General features: G+C 49.3%; 1 protein-coding gene across 1 annotated transcript in view; it reads right to left on the bottom strand.

Annotated features, from left to right (window-relative positions):
* Positions 1 to 540: 540 nt before the first annotated feature.
* Kcnn3 (potassium calcium-activated channel subfamily N member 3) overlaps positions 541 to 21,096 on the bottom strand; it is a 144,786-nt gene continuing 124,230 nt past the window's right edge. The window contains exons 5-8 of the mRNA XM_059265688.1: positions 15,651 to 15,761; positions 6,217 to 6,344; positions 5,198 to 5,267; positions 541 to 864 (exon numbers count right to left, since the gene is read on the bottom strand). Coding sequence (XP_059121671.1) covers positions 568 to 864; positions 5,198 to 5,267; positions 6,217 to 6,344; positions 15,651 to 15,761 — 606 coding nt within the window. The 3' untranslated portion in view covers positions 541 to 567. The remainder of the gene's footprint in view (positions 865 to 5,197; positions 5,268 to 6,216; positions 6,345 to 15,650; positions 15,762 to 21,096) is intronic.

Here is a 21,096-nt window from a genome sequence, read left to right as displayed (position 1 = left end):
CTTTTTATTTGTCTATGTCACACACACACCCAATCTAATTTGAGTATGTCCATTTTGGAAAGTTCTGGGCAGCTCTCTCTTTCTACTTTTATCACCCAGGGGCTTCCCTGGACAAAAGGATGGGAGAGAGGTGTGCTGAGGTCCCGAGGCAGTCGGGAGTCCACTTCCCAAACCTGCTACCACCCTTGGCCAGTGCATCCCACTTTGGCTGGCTTCACTCTTAGCTGCTTCAGAGGGGCTGCCCCTCCCCACCTCCCTGTGAAAACCTGAGATTGAGCAAGGATTTCTGTTCTCCGCCAGCTCTGCCGCAGGGGCCCCCAACAGAGGCACCGCTTCCCGTCACCTCCTCTTCCAGCTCCCAAGTAGAGGCACCTAAACAGAGATTAGATTTCTGGTTTCAAGGCATATCGAACAAAGCACGCTGAAAGAACATGAGTTAGCTCATCAGCTCCATCTCTCTTCTTTCCGGTCCCTGGTCTGAAACTTCCTTGATAGCAAAGCGACCAGGAGAGAGTTGATTTGCATCTTAAGACCTATGGGTAATGCTTCTGGAGTGGGGAGTTTTATTTAGCAACTGCTTGAACTTGTGTATGGGGTTGGGAAGGAGGTGGAGCTGATCCCGATCGGGCTGTCAGAGGGAGGTGCGTGGCTAGTTCCCACTGCCACACTGATGCCACGGGCCTCCACGAAGGCAGTGAGCAGCTGCTGCTGCTGCTGGCGCAGGGTGTCTGCGATGAGCAGGGGCAGGGAATTGAAGCTGGCTGTGAGGTGCTCTAGCTTGGATTCCAGGCTGCCAATCTGCTTCTCTAGGTCTTCGCTCCGGTCATTGAGCTCTGTGATTAAGTCATACATGACGTTCTGCATCTGGGGGTGACAGAGTGGAAGACAGGAAGGAGACCATCACCACAGGGGAATCTGCCATGGGGAGATGAAATGCCCTCCACCTTGCAGCAGGAACCACCTCTGCCCAGCTGTATCCCATGTCACCAAAGGAGAACTCCAGGACCTTCCAGGTGATGGAAAGGCCAAGGTGGGCACTCTATTTTTCTTATTCTGAAAGAAGTGGGTATCAATGGTCAATTTTATAATTTGTTTTGTTTTGCTCTTTTGATGTAGGGTCTCACTACGTAACCCTGGATGGCCTGGAACTCAGTATGTGGACCTGGCTGGCCTGGAACTCACAGAGACCTGCCCTTTCTCAGCTTCCTGAGTGCTGGGAATAAAGGTGGGGGTCACCATGCCCAACTCAATTATCAATTTTAAATAGTAAATATGCACTGAAGAAAAGAAACATTCCTTTTTTTCTTATATTGAATAAAGCTCTAAACGGCTCTCAGGTTCATACAGAGAACTGGCATCTCATCTACTGATTTAGGAGAAGGCACTGAGGTGGGGATGGTCAATGCCACAGACTCACAATTAACAAGTCAAGGTTGAAGCTGCAAGCCTTCAGCTCACTAGCAGGTCCCTTAACCTCTCTTAGCCTGGCCTCCTTACAAAATTGAAGTTAATAACTATACAGTTACAAGATTGCATCCCCCCTCCACCCCCTTTTCTATCCAGCAGCCAGAATACAAAATGTGATTAATGCCTCAGGCATGATCCTGGACCAGAAGGGGCTGCCCTGCTGAGGAGACACCTTTCTGCTCCTTGGCCTAAGAGGAGGTACAAAGACCTGGAACAGGGTGCTTCTTTTAAGGGTCGTCCCACCTGGCTGAGGTCTTGGTTGATTAGATTACACTTGACTCCTTGGAACGGTCATGCCTCCCACACTTCCTGGCAAATGCTGCCTTGAAGGTTCTCCTGATGGTGTCCTGCCCCCAACACTATCACACAGTGTTCTTGGGTCCCACTCGTTACCAGAACTCCCTGCATAGACACCCTGTGGCCCCTGTGCCACTTGCAGAATCCTAGACTCACTTGGGAGTGAAATTAAGGAGTCTCTCACTCCTGGAGCCAGAAGAAGGGATTCTGATGGCAGTGGGGGCGGGGCGGGGCAGGGCTGTGGAACTGTGTCTCTGTGGGATCTGCCAGTGACACCCTAATCTCATTTCGCCTGTCATTACTCTAGGACAGCATTTCTCAACCTGTGGGTTGTGATCCCAGATATTTACATTACGATTCATAACAGTAGTAAAATTACAGTTATGAAGTAGAAATGAAATAATGTTACGGTTGGGGGTCACCACAAGATGAAGAACTGTATTAAGGGGTTGTAACATTAGGAAGGCTGAGAAACCACTGCTTTAGGAGAATGTGGAAGCCATGGTGACCCCAGAGGCCAGAGGAGCAGGAAGCAGGAAGCAGGAAGCAGGAAGCAGGAAGCAGGGTGAGGGGGAAACAGGACGAAGGCGGAGCACACAGGCCGCAGCAGAACAGAAGAGACACCGGTGAACTGCAGGAGAGCCCCCACCTCTCGCAACAGGAATATTGGGGGAGTCGATATGAAGACAGTTCCTCTCTAGTCAGCTCTGCACCCCCGGGAAAAGGGTGACATCCTCAGGGAAAGGGTGACATCCTCAGAAAAAGGGTGACCTGAGTAGTCAAGTGCCTCCTCACCGGGCATGGTCCCCCCAGAATGGATGGACCACGCATCCCAGGCTGGGCCCCAGGGGCACCCTGATGGCCTGCTCTGTGTGCCTGGGTGATGGCCATCTTGCTCCGTGGGTCCGGCTTCCTTCTCTGTGTTCATAACAACACTGTTGCTCTTGAGACCTCCACAGCCCACAAAGCAGCAGTTCCTATCTTATCTGTTCACCCAAGTCTTAGATGGTGGGAGTCCTTTTATATCTCCGCTGAAGAAACTGAAGGAATCTGGCAAGGGGTCCAAGCCCTCCCAGCTCTGACACCATACGTGGGGCCTGTTTGATACAGAAAATGCCATTGGGAGGCCACATTCTTAATGTAGGGAGGAGCAAAGCGCAGAGGTGGGGAGGAGGGAGGTGAGGCCCAAGGGGAAAAGGAGGGAGCACGGCTTCAAGATGCTTCCCTTCCCTTGCCGGTGCTCGATGACAGGTGCTGGGTGAACGGAGACCAACACGAAACACACACAGTTGCTGCTAGAATTTGGGCTGGTCCCGTGAGAGGAAAAGACAAGGACTAGATGGATGAGTATCAGAGTCCACCTCCTCCTCGGGTCTTATGCATGGCCCTTACAATGGCTTTACACGTCCCCATGTACTTCACTCCCCAGTGCCAGATGGCTTAATTTCCCAATGCAATGCAGGAGAATGGCTTTCTAACACTGTGTGTGTGTATGTGTGTGTGTGTGTGTGTGTGTGTGTGTGTGTGTGTGTGTGTGTGTTGCATGCATGTGACTCTGTGGGTGCCAGTACATGGGTTCCAGCATGCAGAAGTCAGAGGAGGATGTAGAGTATCTTTCTCTATTGTTCTCTGCCTTATTCCCTGGAAACCGGGCCTCTCACCGAACCAGACTGCTGTCTTGGCTAAGCGAGGGCTGGCCATCAACACTTCACTTTCTCTGCCCACCAATGCTGAAGTTACAGGCACACGCAGTTCTGCCTGGCTCTCAGTGTGAGGGTTGGGCATTCAAAGCCAGATCCTCATGCTTGCACACAAGTGCTCTGATCTCCAAGCCATTTCTTTCACCCCATCCATGAGACAGTCTGTCTCCGAGAGACTTGGGCAGCAGTGCAGAAGATGAGCTCAAGGCTTGGTTTACCTGATATTCTGGGAGCTGTATCAGCCACCGTGTCCTGTTGCTAAGAGGAGGGACGTCAGACATTGCTAGCACGCAAAGAAATATCTTGGGGCATCTCACTGAGCTGCACCCAAGGCTCACAGAGTGGGTCCTAACTGTTTTCTTCTTCTTCCCAGACTCAGCTGATTGGTCTAAACGCAGACATGTGACTCAAACTGGCCAATCAAATCACCTCTCTTGAGAATTTAGAATTAAGAACAAAAGAAAGTCAATTAAGCCCAAGGTGAGCCGGGTTGTGGGGAGAGAGGGGAAGAGGTGGCTCTTTGAACAAGCCCCTGAGCAGGAGAGAGGAGGTGGTGTGACATCGTCTCCTTGGGAGAAATGGCTCCATTTACAACGTACTTCTAGTGGGTATACAACTTCTAGAGTATCAACCAACATGCCCAAGGATCCGGGGGTCCATTCACCTCCTCCCACACTGGGCTCTGGGAAACCCCACACTCCACCTGAATACCCCTTCTACTGGCATATGGGTCTGTGGGTGTCTCCCTGCTGTGACTGAAGTCCTCACAGGCATAGGAAGTCCTTTCTTTGCCTTGGTCCCTCTATTGAATGAGGCGCCTGCACATGGCCCAGCAACCAGTAATTTCTGCTTGCAGGCTCTTTTCAAAGGTGCCTAATTGGCCTGAGGGAGTTTCCTTTGCTTTCCCAGGGAATGAGCTTCCATTACAATGGACATCTGCTGGAGTGTTCTCCCAGCCTGGCCCTGGGCTATGCACTTGCTATATAATTTCTATCCGAAGGCAGTGGGGGTTGAGGGGCGGCGGGAGGCCTCCTGGTCAGATTGCCCATACTCAGCTCTGCCTACAGTGTTGATTTTCAAGAAGAGAGTCTCGTTAGGGTGTTTATGGCAGTAAAGGCGAGAAACACTGCCTGACAATGTCATAATGGGCCTTAAGACCTTAGGCTCTCAGGACCTCCATGTCCACTGTCAGCTGTCTGCCTGTTGTCACACACACACACACACACACACATACACACACACACACACACACACATACACACACACACACACACACACACACACAACCACTGCCACCATCAATTTGAGGTCAGGAAAATCTGGGCTGTGAGGATCAGAAGACATAGGAATATGAATTCCTATTATAATGACAAATTGAAAAGAACCATCTGAAGTACACATAACCCAGGCCATCTGCAGAACCCTTGTCCCATTTGCGCCTCACTAAGATGCTTCCTGTGTGACTTCAGTCATCTTTAGAAGCCCCTCGATGCACAGCTAATAAACAACACACCGGTAAGAACTGGGTTAGTGAATTAGTTATGAGCAAAGACAAATCTGAGCTATTTAACTTAAGAAACCAACGCCAACTATGAAAAGACAGGGCACACCGGTAGATCACACATGTAAAAAACATGAAGCTAGACGCTTGTCAATCAGAGAGTGCTGTCTTTGTCTTCCCGGTCCTGCACTGTGCTGTGGATGCGGCCAGGGCTGTCCTGGATGCCACTCACCTTGGAAAGGTCCACCAGGGTGTTGGCCTGGTCACTCAGCTTCCTTTGCTCCATCTTGACGCCCCTCAGTCTGTGGGGGAAGAGTTGGAACAGGCAGTTCAAGTCCACACTCAGAGTTAGCCCTCCGCTGCACCTGAGCTCAGAACTTAGCACTGGGACCTTGAACACCGGCAGGAGCTGACACAATTAGAGCTGGCAGGGCCCCAAGGAAGCAAACTCCTGCCTCAATTGCCCAGGTTGCTTTCACTTCCTTGCTGCTCACGCTGCTCCCACAGCTTTCGTCTGGGTCTACCACCTCCAATGTCTGCTTCCTGACTGTCCGGGCTTCCCTTTTCTGCCCTGTTCACTTATTTACTTATGAATTTATTTGGGGCGGGGGGAGGAGGCAGGGTCTCAATTGGTAGCCAAGACTGGTCTCAAACTGAATTTGTAGTCCGGGGTGGCTTTCAACTCATGGTGATCCTCCTGCCTCAGCCTCTTGAGTTTGGGGATTACAATCATGAACCACCATACCCAGCTCTCTATACTTTACAAAACTTATTCCTCTATTACAAAAGGAACCAGTGAGTTGCAGTGTATGTGTGTCTGAACATACATATGTGAAGGTACGTGGTTCTGTATGTATGTGTTTTTCTGTGCATATGTGTATATGTCTATGTGTATATGTGTCTATAATGTGTCTGTGTCTATGCATGTGTGTGCATGTGTGTGTGTCCATGTGTTACTGTGCATATGTGTGTCTGTGAACATGTGTATGTGTGTCCATGTGTGTCTATGCATATGTGTGTCTGTATGTCTGGGTAGCATGAGAGCCTTTAGGTTCTTGCTCTGAGCTTTACCTTCCACAGCAGCCTGCCTACTGCCTCACAGGAGCAGTGAGTGAAAGGAGGGCCTGGACTGGGTGCTTTTTGAGCAGAACAGAGTGGATCTCTTCCATGCCTCCCTGGTTTGAGAAGTACAGCCAAGCTGGGGTCTCCCGAATTCAGTTTGGCTACACCGCACACTGCTCTGGTACTCACTGGTGGATCGCCTGGAGGAACTTCCTCTGGTGTTTCCTGACTTTGGCGTGGTCAATCTTCTTTAGCAGCTTTGTGTGTTTATAGATTAACCACGTTTCCCGGAGGACGTTGGCGGCGGCATTCTTGATCTAAGGGAAAGGAAAGAAGCACTGTCAGGTGAAGTCCTGGCCCACACAGTGTTTTCCTGTGCGAAAACATCTACCATCTACCTCCTGAGAAGATGCTTCCTCAAAGATCCATTTTCTTAATCAAGAGCATGAAACTGAGAGCAGAGGATTAAAACACATATCTTATTAATCTTGTATCGGACACAGTAGACTGGAGCTTGGAGTTGAGAGGCATTTCTCCTCCTTCTTAATGGCTTCGTCGCCGCCTCACGGCCGCCGTTGCCGATACTATATTTAGACAGTCTTCTTAGCAAGGCCTTGAAGTCTGGGGTACAGTTTGGATCAATAAATACATGCCATGGATGCCCTCACATTCAGGTTGCCACACTTCACTTGACAGTCACAGGCTCCCTACCAAGCAGAGATTTTAAAAGGTGTCTTTGAGGAAATGTCTTTCCTCCAAACCGCAATGCTAGGTACCAACAAGGCCGTTGTTCCTTTTCTAAACGGCCACATTTTATTGCTGCAGTTACCCATGTAAATGTAATTGGCACAAAACTGAAATCATCCCAGGGATGTCTGAGAATCAGGGAAGGTACTTAGGTGTGGGAGCACAGCTGTTTCTCTGAGACTGGCTTCCCAGGGCACCACAGTCACACAGCTCCACATACAACTCTGTCATCTGTTGACATGGAAACCGCTGATATCCTCCAGCTCACGACTGAGCTGAGACATATCAATGGCATCCAGATGGCAGGGGACAAGGTTTCAATCCAAACACAGACATCTTCAGCACTTAGTGGTAAGAACAAGAGGAGACAACCCTATTAAGTGCAAGCTGAACCTAGTTCTTATTCACCGTCTCCGTTTCTGTCAGCCACGCACACTGGCACAGGACCACAGGCCCAGGGCCCGGAAGTGGGGAGACCAGAGTAGAAAAGATCAGACGACTCCCCAGATAGGATTTTAATAAAACCAGAGAGTACAGACCAGCTTCTTCAGACCGACACACCAGCAGATGGGCATAGCTAACATGCTGAGACGTGTGGGAAGGCCTGGGAAACATTGCTTAGCAGGCTGATAATGTGTGTGTGTGTGTGTTTCAAAAATCTATTACTAAGGATGGGTTATATTCTTCATTGGCGCTGACATGATGTTTTTAAAAGAACATCTAAGTCTTCTCAGGAATGTCTAAGTGACATAAATATTGCTTTTTTGGTTGTTGTTCAGTTGAAAAAAAAAAATCTCCTGTGAAAATGGTTTTAAATGCTTCCTCGGCCACCTCTGGCACTGTCTTGTTGGACAGTGAGCAGGTGGTGAGTTGAGGCTGGAGATGGCCGGTGTCTGGCTAGCAAGGAGGGGCAGCAGATGATGGGCTCTGGGCCTTGGCTCTGGTTGGCTAAGGAGGTGGTGGGAAGAGAGGGCTTTCTCCTGGCAGAGAAGACGCTGCCGTGTCCTTTAAAGGGATGGGCAATTTGCTGTAGGATCTTTCCAGTTTCCATAGGTGCTCAGCCTCCAAGGAAAGCCTTAAAGGTAAGTAGGAGGGAAAAAGCCTGCCCAAGCCTCTACAAGGATGGGCCGGGCCCTAGTTACACAGTCCCTTCTTAGGAATGCTCATAGAGCCACAGAATAACAAAATGGACAAGCCTTTGACAATAGTCTCTGTGTCCTGCTAACAAACATTTGAAATGGGAAAGCCTGTAGGCCCTGTACAGTTTAGAAGCAAATGCTTATTATTATCTATAATTATAATTATAGGGGAAGGCATCTAACACACATACACACACACACACACACACATACACACACACACACATGCACACATGCACACACACGCACACACATGCCTCAGCCCATCAGCTTACCAATGGCAAGCAGTCCATGTGGATTTGAGCACTATGCAAATCTTGAGGTGTCAGACAGATATTAGTTATTATTATACAACTCAAGCTCCCCACTTAAAATAGAAGGAAACCGCTTCGGAGATGGAGTGAAAGGCCAGACTCACACAGAGAGCTAATGGCCAAGACTAATCAAGAGTCAAGTCCAAGAGGTGCATATGATTCTCATACGGTCTGAAGGGAGGCAGGTCTGGACTTCATCTGAATTCAAACAGAACCATTTCCTCTTTCCCAGCATCAAGGAATTGGGAAGGATGTTAGTTTGGTTTTTGTCTTGCTTTTTAAAGTCATTCTGGCCCCCATTCAGCAACATGACAGAACACAGACTTCAACTCTTGCCTTGAACTCTATCCTAAATGAAAGATCCTGAAGTCACAGTTTGGACAAATGGCAGAAAAGCATCACATCATCTTTATGGGTTTGAGAGGGAGGCCCCTGAGCATTCGGGAAAGTAACGTTAAACGCAAGCCCTTGCTCTGACTGAAATTAATTGCTAGCAAACAGCCTGGCATAAAGCTAAGTAGATCAATATCTGCAAGAGAAAAGGCAATAGGCTTTAACTGACCGCACTTGGCTCTCCTGAGTCAGCCTCCCTCCATTTCACCTGGCGCCCGGCTCTGAGCATGATTGAGAAGACAGCCCTTTCAGCCTGTCCTGGGGCCTTCTCAGCCTCCAGAGTGGAGACACCTTTCCCTGACGAAGACTTAGGTACCCTCTGAGCTCTCCTGATGAACAAGGGTGCCAAACCTAAAAGATGTTCCCAGGATGCTGGGTTGGGAGGGTCGGGGCTTGAGAGGGAAGCAGTGAGCTGGCGAGGACATTAAATGTTGGCTCTGATAGGCTGAGTTGATGTCATTGAAGAGGGCTAAGTAAGGATCTTCTGTGTGAAAAAGGCCAGCTCTCCAGCTCCCAGACCCGTAAGCATGCAGGCTGACTGTGCTCACCCAGTCTCTATCTAAGATAAGCTCTCTGTCTCTCACGTTACTGTCTTCATTCTGATTAGGGTCTATATACTACAGGAAGAACTTGGTTTGTTTTGAGACAGGGTCTCACTAAACAACCCCGGAAAGCTTGGAACTTGCTATGTAGACCAAGCTGGCCTACAGAGATCCACCTGACTGTTTTCTGAGTGCTGGGATTAAAGGAATATCCCACAATACCTGGCTAGAAAGGACTCTTCACATTAGTGGGCCTGGGGAAGAAACAGGTCCACTGAAGATCTCCCAGATAACTGAGTTTACTCTTACCGAGCACTGTGCCAGGCTTCAGAGAACACTAACATCTACATTATTTCACATATTAACCTCCATAAATGCGGTAAGTGGGTGGGTTGTTAGCTCCACCTTAAATCTGTTGCCGAATTCTCTGAGATTTATTTTCTCCACCCATTTAAAGGACAATTAATGAATATTAATGTGTACCTATGATGAGCCAGACACTGTTCTAGAAAGTGAGAGCATAAAGATCAACTAATCAATACCATTCTCTTACAACAAACGACTGGGTCTGATGATGTAGCCTAGACCAACCTTGAACTCACTATTATCCCAGACTGACTTCAAACTTAAAATCCTTCTGCCGCAGCTTCTTGGGATTACAGACACGCACTACCACTCCTGGAGAGCCGATAGCATTCTTGCTGTCATGGAATTTATAATCTTTGGGTAAGGAAGTATGCAGGTAAAAACACAGTATCAGATACTGTGTGCTTTAAAGAAAACTAAAGCGTGACTCAGAGCTGGAGTCTTATAAGTGGTACTCATTTGCAAGATGGACTCCCGTGTTGATTAAAGGAGAATACACATAGAACATTTAGCATAAAGCCTGGCCATGGTGGGTTCCGATGCACAGTCACTTAGTTTTCTTGTATCTTCCACTACATTTATCTGTTTATTGCAGGGGTGGGGGAGTGGGGTGGTGTATGCACCACTGCTGTGGAGTAATCCTTCTGTATACTGTGTGAATCACTGTGTGATTGGTTTAATAAAGAGGCTGACTGGCCAATAGCTGAACAGGATAGGCAGGAAAAGTTAGGCGGGAAAGCCAAATTGAGAATGCTGGGAGGAAGAAGAGTGGAGTCTGGAGTTGCCAGCCAGATGCTGAGGGAGCAGATGAACATGCCATGCTACTAAAAGTACTGCCACGTGGCAGAGTGTAAATAAGGAATATGGGTTAACTTAAAATGTAAGAACTAGTTATCAATAAGCCTGAGCTGTTGACCGAGCATCTGTAATTAATATAAGCCTCATTGTGTTTATTTGAGAGTGGTTGAAGAACAGAAAAACTCTACCTACACACCACTGTGTACATGTAGAGAGATCAGAGGATAACTTTTGGGAGTCAGCTCTTTCCTTCTACCATGGGGTTCCAGGGATCAAACTTAGGTCAACGTGCTTGGTGGCAAGTGCCTTCTTCCACTGAGCCATCTCATAGGCCTATTATCACTTTATTGATATTACTTTTCCAATATGTGTCAGCTTCTTCTCATGGCCCCAGCCCCCAAGAAAAGAAAACATACAAGAGGACACATGTCTCTGCACTCTTGGCCACAGCATGCCATGTTACTGGCTGCTCTGGCCACCTCTCTGCCGGGGTAACTGCTACAAGGTATCACAGAAGGGCTGTGAGTTGCAGGGAGAGGGGCAAGGGAGGCAAGGGGGATGAAAAGCGCTCCTTCCTTGGGTACCCATGCGCTCAGTGGCTACAGGAAGCCAAACTGAGTAATTCACCCACTGGTGGGTCCCCAGCTATGCTGCCAGGACCCCTACCCAGAGAACAGTGTCTCTCTCGGTTAGAGAGGGCAAAGGGAGAATCCAGGTCAGCATGGCAGCTATGACTTTACTATCTCAACGAGTCAATGGGTGGACCCGGACTAAGAGAGATGAGAGACATCACGTTGAGAGACTGCAAGCCAACCTGTCTCCAGAGCTTGATTGGAGGTGTCCATTAGAACCAGAACTGGAGGAGGAGGCTGCTCCCTTCAACCTGCCAGCCCCCTCTCTCCTCGTCTTTCTCCACTGACTTCTTGCTGACTTCCTGAGACTACCCTCTCTCTCATCACCCTGCTTATACCTCCTGTCTTTTCTTCCATTGTGTTCCATACTCCCTGCCTTACCTAGAAAGGGCTCTGCCCCCATTTTTGGTAGGAATTTGGAATGGGGAGAGAAGATGTATTCTGTGGTTCGGTGTTGGAGTTTGAGCTCTACCTGAAGCGACTCATGATAAATGGCAGATCATTCACAGTGATATTAAGATGACACTCAGCTAATGTGGAGTTAAACTGGCTCTTCTCCCTAACAGGTCTGGGACCCTAGCCACAATGCAAAGCTCAAGGAACTGACCACGTTGGGTGGTGAGTGGAGGGCTGCTGATTCCAGCAAACTAATTAGATCCTAGACAGGCATGACTAGCTGCTCATGCTGGGCATCACTACCTTGTCCCTCTCTGGACCTGAGTGTTCACATCTGGTTTGGACCAGCTCATCCCCGGAGTCTCTCCTGTTCCAGTACACTGCTTCTCTTCTATTGTCCGTAAAGAAACACCATGCCCAGTCTCTCTGGGTCACAGCCTTTGTGGGAACGCCATTTGCAATCCTCGTCTGGGAGAATTAGCATTCCTGGTAACGGCATGATTGATTACCTAATGAACTCTGCAGAGAAAGGCTTGTTCTGGGGACCTACTCCTGAGCCAGACCAGCTGTGGGCCATCCATCTAGAGTTCCTTAGCTAGTCTTCCACGTCTGCAGAACAGCAACTGACATTATGTTTCCCTATAAAACACCCCTGCTAAGAGTAAGTCTTTAAATAAGCCTGCTGGAAACATTTTTCTCCCAGCCTTTGACATTTTCTCAGAGTTCAAGTTTTATTTAGGACTGTTCAGCAGGTTCCAGGTCTGCCCAAGGTTTTTGAGGGTGGTAGTGATATGTTCAGGTCTGAAGGGATCCAAGGGGAAGCCGAGTGCAGGATGACTGCGCTTTGGGGGAGACTGGGGCGTGGATGCAGGATAATCAGAACTTACAGCAGGGGAAACCAGGAAGAGCGTGCTTTACGGATGGGCAAGAGGAGCATTGGAGGGGTCATCGTGTGTGAACAGCCAAGACACATGGGCGGGGCCCTGTGGGCTACAAGCAGACTGGTCAGAACTGGCACGGTCTTTGGGCCTGGACACTGGAGGGACAGGGATGTTTGTTAGCAGCCCTGAAGAGTCAGGAGCCGGAAGTAGTTCAGGGCTGCTGGGTTTGGCTTTACTCACCGATTTCATGGGAAATGTAGTTTGATGAGACTATGGGGTGGGGAGGTAACCCTCTGCAAGGAGAAGGAGGTCACCCCAAGTCACACACTTGTCAAATTGACTAGAGAGCCTACCACAGGTCTGAGTGGGGAGTCAGTGGGGCACTTGGCCATCTCGCATCCATGCACTGTGCTGCTATGTGTCACTTCCTTAGATATTGTTGAGTAGCCCAAGGGTTGGCAATACGTCATAATTATAGATTAACAGCAGCAGTGACTGAAAAGTCAGTGCGGGAAGATCCAGTCCCACTAAATACAGAAGTGACGCTGCCACCAAGGTTGACAAGTTATTCAGGTGGAAGGAGACATGTTTGGGTTTGGGAAAGCCAGAAGTGAGTCTGTCCTTCATGCTACCAGAACAAGTTCTAGTTCTAATGGACACCTCCAATCAAGCGCTGGAGACAGGCTGGCTGGCAGTCTCTCAACGTGATGTTTCCCATCTCTGTTAGTCGGGGTCCAACCATTGACTTGTAACCAAATACCAACAGCCTGGTGCTACCCGGAGAGGCTGGGCTGAAGTTAGACAGGCTAGATAAATTAACAGCAGAATGACTCGCATTTTTCTGATTCACAGGCTATGATTCATGTTTTCTTTCTGCTTTGATGTTTGAAGGATTAATACTGCATACACTTGCAAGGGGTTGCTTTTATTGGGGTGAGCCTACTAATTGTCCACTACTGAATGGCAACAGGCCCCGGCGGCTCCTGCACTGGGTCTTTCTCTGGGAATTCACTGGAGTCTTGGGATCAGTCTTTGCATCTCATTGGCCCATGAGTCACTGTATCTGGACACACGGCCGTTTGGAAAGGGCAAAGGACAGGCCAGGACCCTCTAGGGCTTCCCTAGTGGTCAGAGGTCAGGGCCAGCTTCGGTTCAGTCAAGGTCATGCAGAAGGACCTCTGTAAAGTCTCAGTACTGCCAGCTTCAAAAGTCTCCCTCTGTAAGAACCATCCATTTTGTGTTTATTTCTCTGGGAAGAGATATAAGATATTAAAGGGACATTTCAGCGGATTTAACTGTTCTGAGAAAAGTGAGATGTTATTCAATTAAGAAGGCACCTTGCACTCATAGACGAGCAATAAATATCCGTGGATTTGATTTTCAGCCCTATTCCTTCAAAAGTAAGTGGACTTGAAGAGGATTTTAGTGAATTATTTTTGAAAGATTGAAATTAGCAACCACAACCTCATCTCCTTCTACAATTAGAGAGCAGGAAAAAAAATGTGCTTATTTTCCTGGCCCACGAGAGGGCTGGCTTTCCTTGGCTTTATTTTCCCCTAGTGTCTGATTTACTGGGTGAAAAATGGAAAGGACAAAGGAATAGCATGAAAATACAAAGTACAGTCTCGGCTTTAAAAAGCCACCAGAGTAAACAAGAGAATGTTAATGTTTCTGTTCTTGGCAAACAACCTCTGGGAAGAGCTGGGAGGCAAAAGCCCTCTCCTCTCCTCTCCTCTCCTCTCCTCTCCTCTCCTCTCCTCTCCTCTCCTCTCCTCTCCTCTCCTCTCCTCTCCCCTCCCCTCCCCTCCTCTCCTCTCCTCTCCTCTCCTCTCCTCTCGCTTGTGGGGCTCCAAAGCAGAAAACTGAGTTGACTCAGGGTGACACTTGCATTTGGGCAGTTCATACCCCTAGCCTTCCCCTCGGTGCTGGCATGTTTGCGGCACACTTGGAGAGGGGGCTGAGGATGAGGATCCTCAGAGCATTTGATGTGAGCGCTGCAGGGTGACAGTGTCATACTGTCATGTTGCAGCTCTGTGTTTTCTTCTGTCTGGCTGGTGGCTCGGGGCCATGATGCTCCTTATGGTCTGTATGCCAACGATATGGGAAGATTTGCTGGTACAGGTTCCTATCTGCAGCAGCTCTTTAAAGAACCCCTGCCCCCCATCAAAGACCCAACAATCAAACGCTGTAAATAATTCTGCTGAGAAGCTGAGAGACCTTGGCAACCATACACTCTGCACTGGTTTCCCCCCGAGGGCCCACCCGCTCCTTCTCGGGTCTCCTTTTGTTCTGTCTTCCTGCCTGTCTTTATTTCTAACACATTTTTACGCCTTTGAAACGTTAATCACAGAAGAATTTCTCTAGCATTCAAATCCTCAACTAAGACTGTGGGGTTGCTGGTGGATTCATACCCCCTTGAAGTGCTTCCCTGGGGCCCAAGGCCTGCGTAGGGCATGGGGTCCTGGTTATTCAACTTGAGAAGAAAAGTCTTTCAGGAGGTCACATACCTGACTGTCCTTCAGGCTGCCATTTGCTTCAAGACTGCATGAAAGCTGTTGTTAAAGAAACAGTTCCTACCTAGTTTGTTGGGTCTGTTGTCCTGGAAGCCTTATTCTTTTTCTGTTCCAGAGGAGCCTTATTAATTTTTGCTTGTTTTTTTTTTTATTTTGTTTTAAAGCCGGGTTTACCAGGTGGCCCAGGCTGGCTTCAAACCTGCAACGGTCCTCCTGCCTCAGCCTCTTGTGTTCTGGGATCACTGTGCCTGGCTTAAATGGGCTTCCTTTTCTCTGACAACCCAGTGGGGGTGTCTGAGCAGCAGCTAATCACCCCATTCCTGTATTTTCAGCTTTTCTTCTTCCTAAGCCACGTTCATAAGGGTGCAAGTGAGAGCCATTATCCAGAAAGCCCCAAAGCCCAACTGGAGGATGGCATTTTGATGAGCAACAATATTTGGGAATGCGGGCTCTACTGAACAATCTCTTTAAATGGCTTTTTAAAAGGGATTGGATTTAGATGCATCTCCAGTATAATTTTAAGACTTTCTACTGCCCTTCTTAATGAGAATCATGAACATATTTGAGCAGAGACAAAAACCTAGCATCACACTGGGTGATTGATTTGACCCCATCAGGCAGGGAGGTGGCTGCTATCACTGTGTGCGATTGATCTAATTATCAGGAAAATTATTTGGTTGCTTGAAGCATGCAGTGACTTAATGGTGAGCTCACCTGGTTTGATGGGATTCCCTCATCGAGCAGGAGCCGAATGCCTGAGCTGGGGCTCCCCTAACTGCACTTAGAGGAACACGGTTAATCTCTTTCGCCTCTTTCGCTCAGGAACACGGTCTGATCTCTTTCTGACCAGCTCCCTCTTCAGCTGTGAACCCACATGAAGGCACGGGCACAAGGCATCTTACCCGTTTGGTGAGCTGAGTGTCCATCATGAAGTTGTGAACATGCTTCTCTGCTTTGGTGAGTTCGAGCTTTCGGGCAACCACAGCTACCACGAGGGCGGTGCACCCTGCGCCCTGCCGGAGAACAGTGGAGGGCCCCAGGAGAGAAAACATACAGTTAGGAGGCAAAACACAAGACTCGGTGTGCCCATGCTCAGTGTGGGCATTTCAGGGGAATGGTATAAGACTCCAGGTCTCTGACTGATCAACACATGCCATAAAGCCCATCAAAACCTGCTTGTGCCCTGATACCCCACCCAAGAAGGGGTCTGCAATGCTTCTTGTCTTGTGACCCTGACATGTGGGGATGATTCTTCATAGAGCTGGCCGATTCTCAGCACTGTATGGCTAGGATGAGTCTTTGGGGAAATAAACCCATGGACAGTCAGGCTCCTGTGCGGTGCAGCAGGTGACAGAGGGTCCAGCACATAGAAGCCTGTCTGTCTATCTGATGCTGTCCTGAGCTCACACCAGCTCCAGCCCAGCAGGGAGAAAGAAACCCCCCACCGTGTGGACTGCAGTGTGCCGGCCACACCTGGCAGTTGAGGAAGTCCTGAGACCAGCCAGATGGAGAGGCAATGCATTCTCCCCGAGGATGCGTATGGCCTCCCAAAGGGGACACTTGGATAGGCACTGACTATAGTGCCTGCCCCATGTGTGGGTCTTTCTCCCTGAGGCTCGAGGCTGTGACTCAGCACCAGGAACCGACTTTCAGAAGGAGCCTCACGCATTCACCAACATGCAGGGACTTTAAAGATGACTGTGCTCTTGCCTGCAGCTAGGATTTAAGGGATCCAGAAGAGCACCCTCAGCCTCTGTAGAATAAAGTTCCTAGTCTGCTCAGGGAGCTCCCACCTACCCCCACCTTTACCTCCCGACCCCCACAGGAGAGCACAGCAGAGGAGGAGCAAAGTGGCAGGCCTGAGGTGAGCCACAGAAGAGCGGGACAACTTTTCCTGCCTTGTCCTTTAGCTATGCACTTGGCTGTCTCTGTTTAGAAACACTCTTCTCTGTGTGGCCTGGTGGCCTGTGAATCCTGAGGGAGAAAGACAGAATCCCTTTGCCTGGTTCTCTGATGGCCAGTGGAAACCATCTCTGGATTCTCCTCACAGACCGCTGCCCTCTCCTGAACATGGATACCACCCTGACCACCACCTATGGAAAAAGGTGTCGGACTTAGGAATGCTAGCAGTGAGTTTCCCCTGCCACAAAGTAAAGCAGAGAGCCAAGGCTAGCTTGCAGTTGGAGATGTTGGGGATGAAGGAATCCACTAGTCATACTTTTGGCTTAGTAGGTTTTATAATATGTGTGGGAAATGAGACTGTTTCTCAGAGACGCTACAGCCAACAGCAGAGTTGGGACAGATGCGTTTCCTACAGCACTTGCCCTTCCCCCCTCGCTGACGAAGGCCGGCCGGCCAATGTGAGATGCTGCTGTGGAAAGTGACAGTGTTTTCTCCTAGCTCTCCACAAGGGTCCCATTACCACAGCCAAGTGACACTGTCCATTCGGCCGCCCAGTCCCAGCACAGCACCCAGTCTGTGAACTTTTCTTTCTGACTCATTTTCCCAGTTTGTTTGGGGATAGCTGTGTTTTCTTGGCATCCGTGGCTTGCTGGAGACTCTGTGCCCAATTTTCAGAGGATACAGGCAATTGGACAGCCCGGTCTATAGCTGTAATCAATTTAGCCAGGCTGCCCAAAGCAAAAATAGCTTAAAAGAAACTGTCCTGGAGGGAGGATGCATGCTCCTTCTCCTCTCAAGCAAAGCCAACATCAACCCTCTCCTTTGTATGGAACATTCAAAAAGAAGGATGTGTCCTAGCATTAAAAATGGAACATCAGAGAGAGGGTTCTTCCCAGGTTCCCCTGGGTTCAGAAGTAATTCCACTTAAATCACCCAGGGAAAGCTGGGGTGTGACATCTGAGGAGCAAGTCCCCCTTCGATACATGGATCTTGGGAACATCATCGAAACAACCGGTCATGGCCCAATTGCTGGGGTCTAGACAGGAGTCCTGTAGCTCCCGCCCTGGCCCGAAGCCTAGCTGGTTGACTACAGAGGACTGTTAACAGGAAGCACCGTGCTTAAACTAAGGAACTACTCGTCTTACGTGAGAAAGATACATTCATTCATTATTTATTTATTTATGATATGGACACAGCAAAGTGGACTAAATCCCAGTATCCAATTTCTTTCGACTTGTAGCTGTTTCTCCAGAGGGTGCTGCCTTCTTAACAGCATTCCAACTTCAGTGCATACTCACCATTTTAATAAAAAATTTATCAAATTTAATTATTTGTATGCATATGTGTATGTGTGTGTGTGTGTGTGTGTGTGTGTGTGTGTGCGCGCGCGCGCGCGCACACACGCATGCGCGTGCATGCCATGGTGCACATGTGGAGGTCAGAGAACAACCTGATAAAGCCAGTTCTCTCCTAGCTGTGGGTCCTGGGGTGTGAACTCAGGTTACCAGGCTTGGCAGTATGCTTGGGCCGATGTGCCATCTTGCAGGCCTGCATGCTCTGATTTCTTGTAGAAAATTCATTGTCTGGATATGACTAGGGAGGTCACGAGTGGTAATGCCGGAGCTATTCATGTCTGCTAGAGGCAATGTTGTGAATGCGGGATCAGACACCAACAACCCTCAGAAAACCGTGTGAGGAGTGCTAAGACCCAGACTGCTAGTTCTTTCCAGGATGTGAGTGAGGAGGAGAGAACTTGGGAGAGGGGAGAGAGGAGGAATGAGATGGAAAAAAAAAAGTGTGGCCACATTCTAATCAGCACTAATCAGAAAACAGAAAAGGAGAAAGAGAGAGAAAGAAAGAAAGAAAGAAAGAAAGAAAGAAAGAAAGAAAGAAAGAAAGAAAGAAAGAAAGAAGGAAGGAAGGAAGGAAGGAAGGAAGGAAGGAAGGAAAGAAAGAAAGAAAGAAAGAAAGAAAGAAAGAAAGAAAGAAAGAAAGAAAGAAAGAAAGAAAAACAGTTGACGAGAGTGAGAAAAATGGAGAACAAATTGCCTAAGTCAGAGGCAAGTGCCCAGCCTGAGTTCTGTAGAGGCCACCAAAGAAGTGCCATGAGACCCCCTTCCCCCAGTGCCCAGTCCTGTTGGTCCCTATGGGTTTGAGCTTCACTGCTTCATGTTCCCATGGAAACTTCTTGCTTCCGAAAGTTATCCCAAGCTTGCTTTCATCACCTGGGAGTGTTCATGAGATTTGGCCACAGTGCAGCTTGGTGTAACAGGTGAACCACCAAGAACCTGGTTAACCGTAGTGTGAGAGTTCATGCCGTCCTGGTGCAGAATCTCAGGGATGTTGGTGGACAGAGGGGGGCAGAGGGGCGTGTGAGGAGAGGGTGGGATGGAATGAGAAAGTTGTCAGCTGCTGTAGTGACTTCCGTGGGATCAGAATGAGGAGCAAATCTGTGACTCAGCCTCTCGCCTGCAGATGCCAAGACCTGAATCTGCTGCCATCAACGGGAATCCTCAGTTCATTCTACCCAAGTCCTGTTCCCACGGAGGGGAAGAGGACCCACCTTCAACAAGGCCAGTCTTCCCCGAGGTACACAGGTAAGCAAAAGACTCAGACTGATCAGAGAAAGGGTGACTAGAGGGATGAACATGTCTAAGCCATCGGCAGATTTGGACCCAAATCTGGACCCCAACTGCTCTATAACCAGGCCTCCCACAGCTGGAAAATCTTAGACGTTGGAAAAACAAGTATCCCAAGGGGAAAAGTATGAGGTGTTCTTAACTGAAGAGGCATAAAAGGAAATAAAACATAAATGAAAATGACAAATGGAAGCGGGCAGCCTGGAGCATTTACGGTTGGCTTGGTTGCTGCAACAGATTCCACAGAAGAGCCAAACTACCATCAACAGCTTTGACACCACGGTGTTTGAGGAGAGCCACACGGAACGGGACACTAAGCAGCCGTCATGCTGAGCCCTCCCTGTGCTGCTCCCAAAGTCCCCTCGTCTTCATCAGCTCGAGGGGCATCTCGCAGGACACTGCTGGGGAAAGCTCACTGTCCCGCTGGACAGCTGCAAGGCCTGTTGGTCAGGGTGGCAGAGTGCACGCAGGACCGAGAAGCCCAGTCACGGACACGAAGTTAAGGCGCCCCTCTGGGGGCCCCGGGGTTCTCCCAGATACCCACAGAGGCAGAGCCCAGAGCTTCCTCTCCCTTCTGGGTGCTGAATATTAACAGCGCTGTAAAGTATCCTGAAAAATTCCTCATGGGGAGATGCTGCGGCTCAAGGTAGATTTGTGTTAATGAGTGAACTCTCAAGTGCTCCGGGCCTATGCCAACAGTGTCAAGTTGTCCAGACAGTTATATGCCCTGCCTAATGGCAGATAATTATGCAGTTGCTGGATTGCCAAAGGAAAACAATGATTAAGGCCGTTTGCAGCAGGCACACTAAATCCTTCCCTTTCTCTTCCTGTGCAGCCCTTGCCTTGGCCTTGGTGGTGTCCATGGTAACCAAACAGGAAGCCCTACCTCTAGTCAAGGCCCTTGGAATAATAATCAGGAGATATACATCATGTGGTGGTGGTGGTGGTGGGGGGTTAGCCTTAGCAATGTGAGCCCCTAGAAAGGAATGACTCAGCTGGAGAGTCACGTTGAATAGAAAAAAAAAAAAGCCACCAGGCTCCAGAGTGAGTAGCATTTAATGCGGGCAAAGATACTGACAAAGAACAGAGGGAATGTCTCATGCTGGAGCCTTTGTGAGGAAAAGGCTCATATTCCTGGAGCCCGGCTTTATGCAGCACTCCCAGGGAAGGCCTGTGCGGGAACTGTAACACAGGAAGCAGTGTGGGGTCCCTCACCTGCTGGCCCTTCCCAGCTGGATCCCACTGCAATCCACAAGGAACCCTGTGGGCCCACACAGCCACCAGTGGTGCTGGAAGGAGGGGAGGAAGCCCAGGAAGACCACTGCCTAGGCTAGAGAAGCCGCGTCTTGGGTTAGGGCTTTCTGTGCTTTTACCAGGCGTTAGAGCAGAAGCCAGGAGATGTGAAGCCAGGGAGCCAGGGAAACAGTGGGCCTGGGCAGCTTCTTGGATGGGGCACAGCTCCATGCTGAGGGGGAGAATGGCTGGTATTTAAAAATAACAGAGGCCTGTCCACCTCTTGGCAGTGAGGCTCTGAGCCCCCTGCCTGAGCGCTGGGGTGGGGCCGAAGCCCACTCCGGGAGTCTCAGAAGGAAAGCTGCAGCCTTCAGGTGGCATTTCACTCCTTTCTGGTAGGAAGACTCTCGGCCTGGTTTCCTGGTGACAGTTGGAGTCCTGCCAGACAGACTCCTACTGAACGATGGGAGGTGTTTGTTCTACAGCCTTGCACTTACCATGATTTATCCCAGCCTGGCCCTTTGCCTCTCTCACCACTGGCTGTTTCAAGGCTCCCTGCTCACATGCAAGGGCA

The sequence above is a fragment of the Peromyscus eremicus genome, chromosome 6 (assembly GCF_949786415.1).
Source record: "Peromyscus eremicus chromosome 6, PerEre_H2_v1, whole genome shotgun sequence".
Lineage (NCBI taxonomy): Eukaryota > Metazoa > Chordata > Mammalia > Rodentia > Cricetidae > Peromyscus > Peromyscus eremicus.
This window is presented reverse-complemented; position numbering and strand designations above follow the sequence as displayed.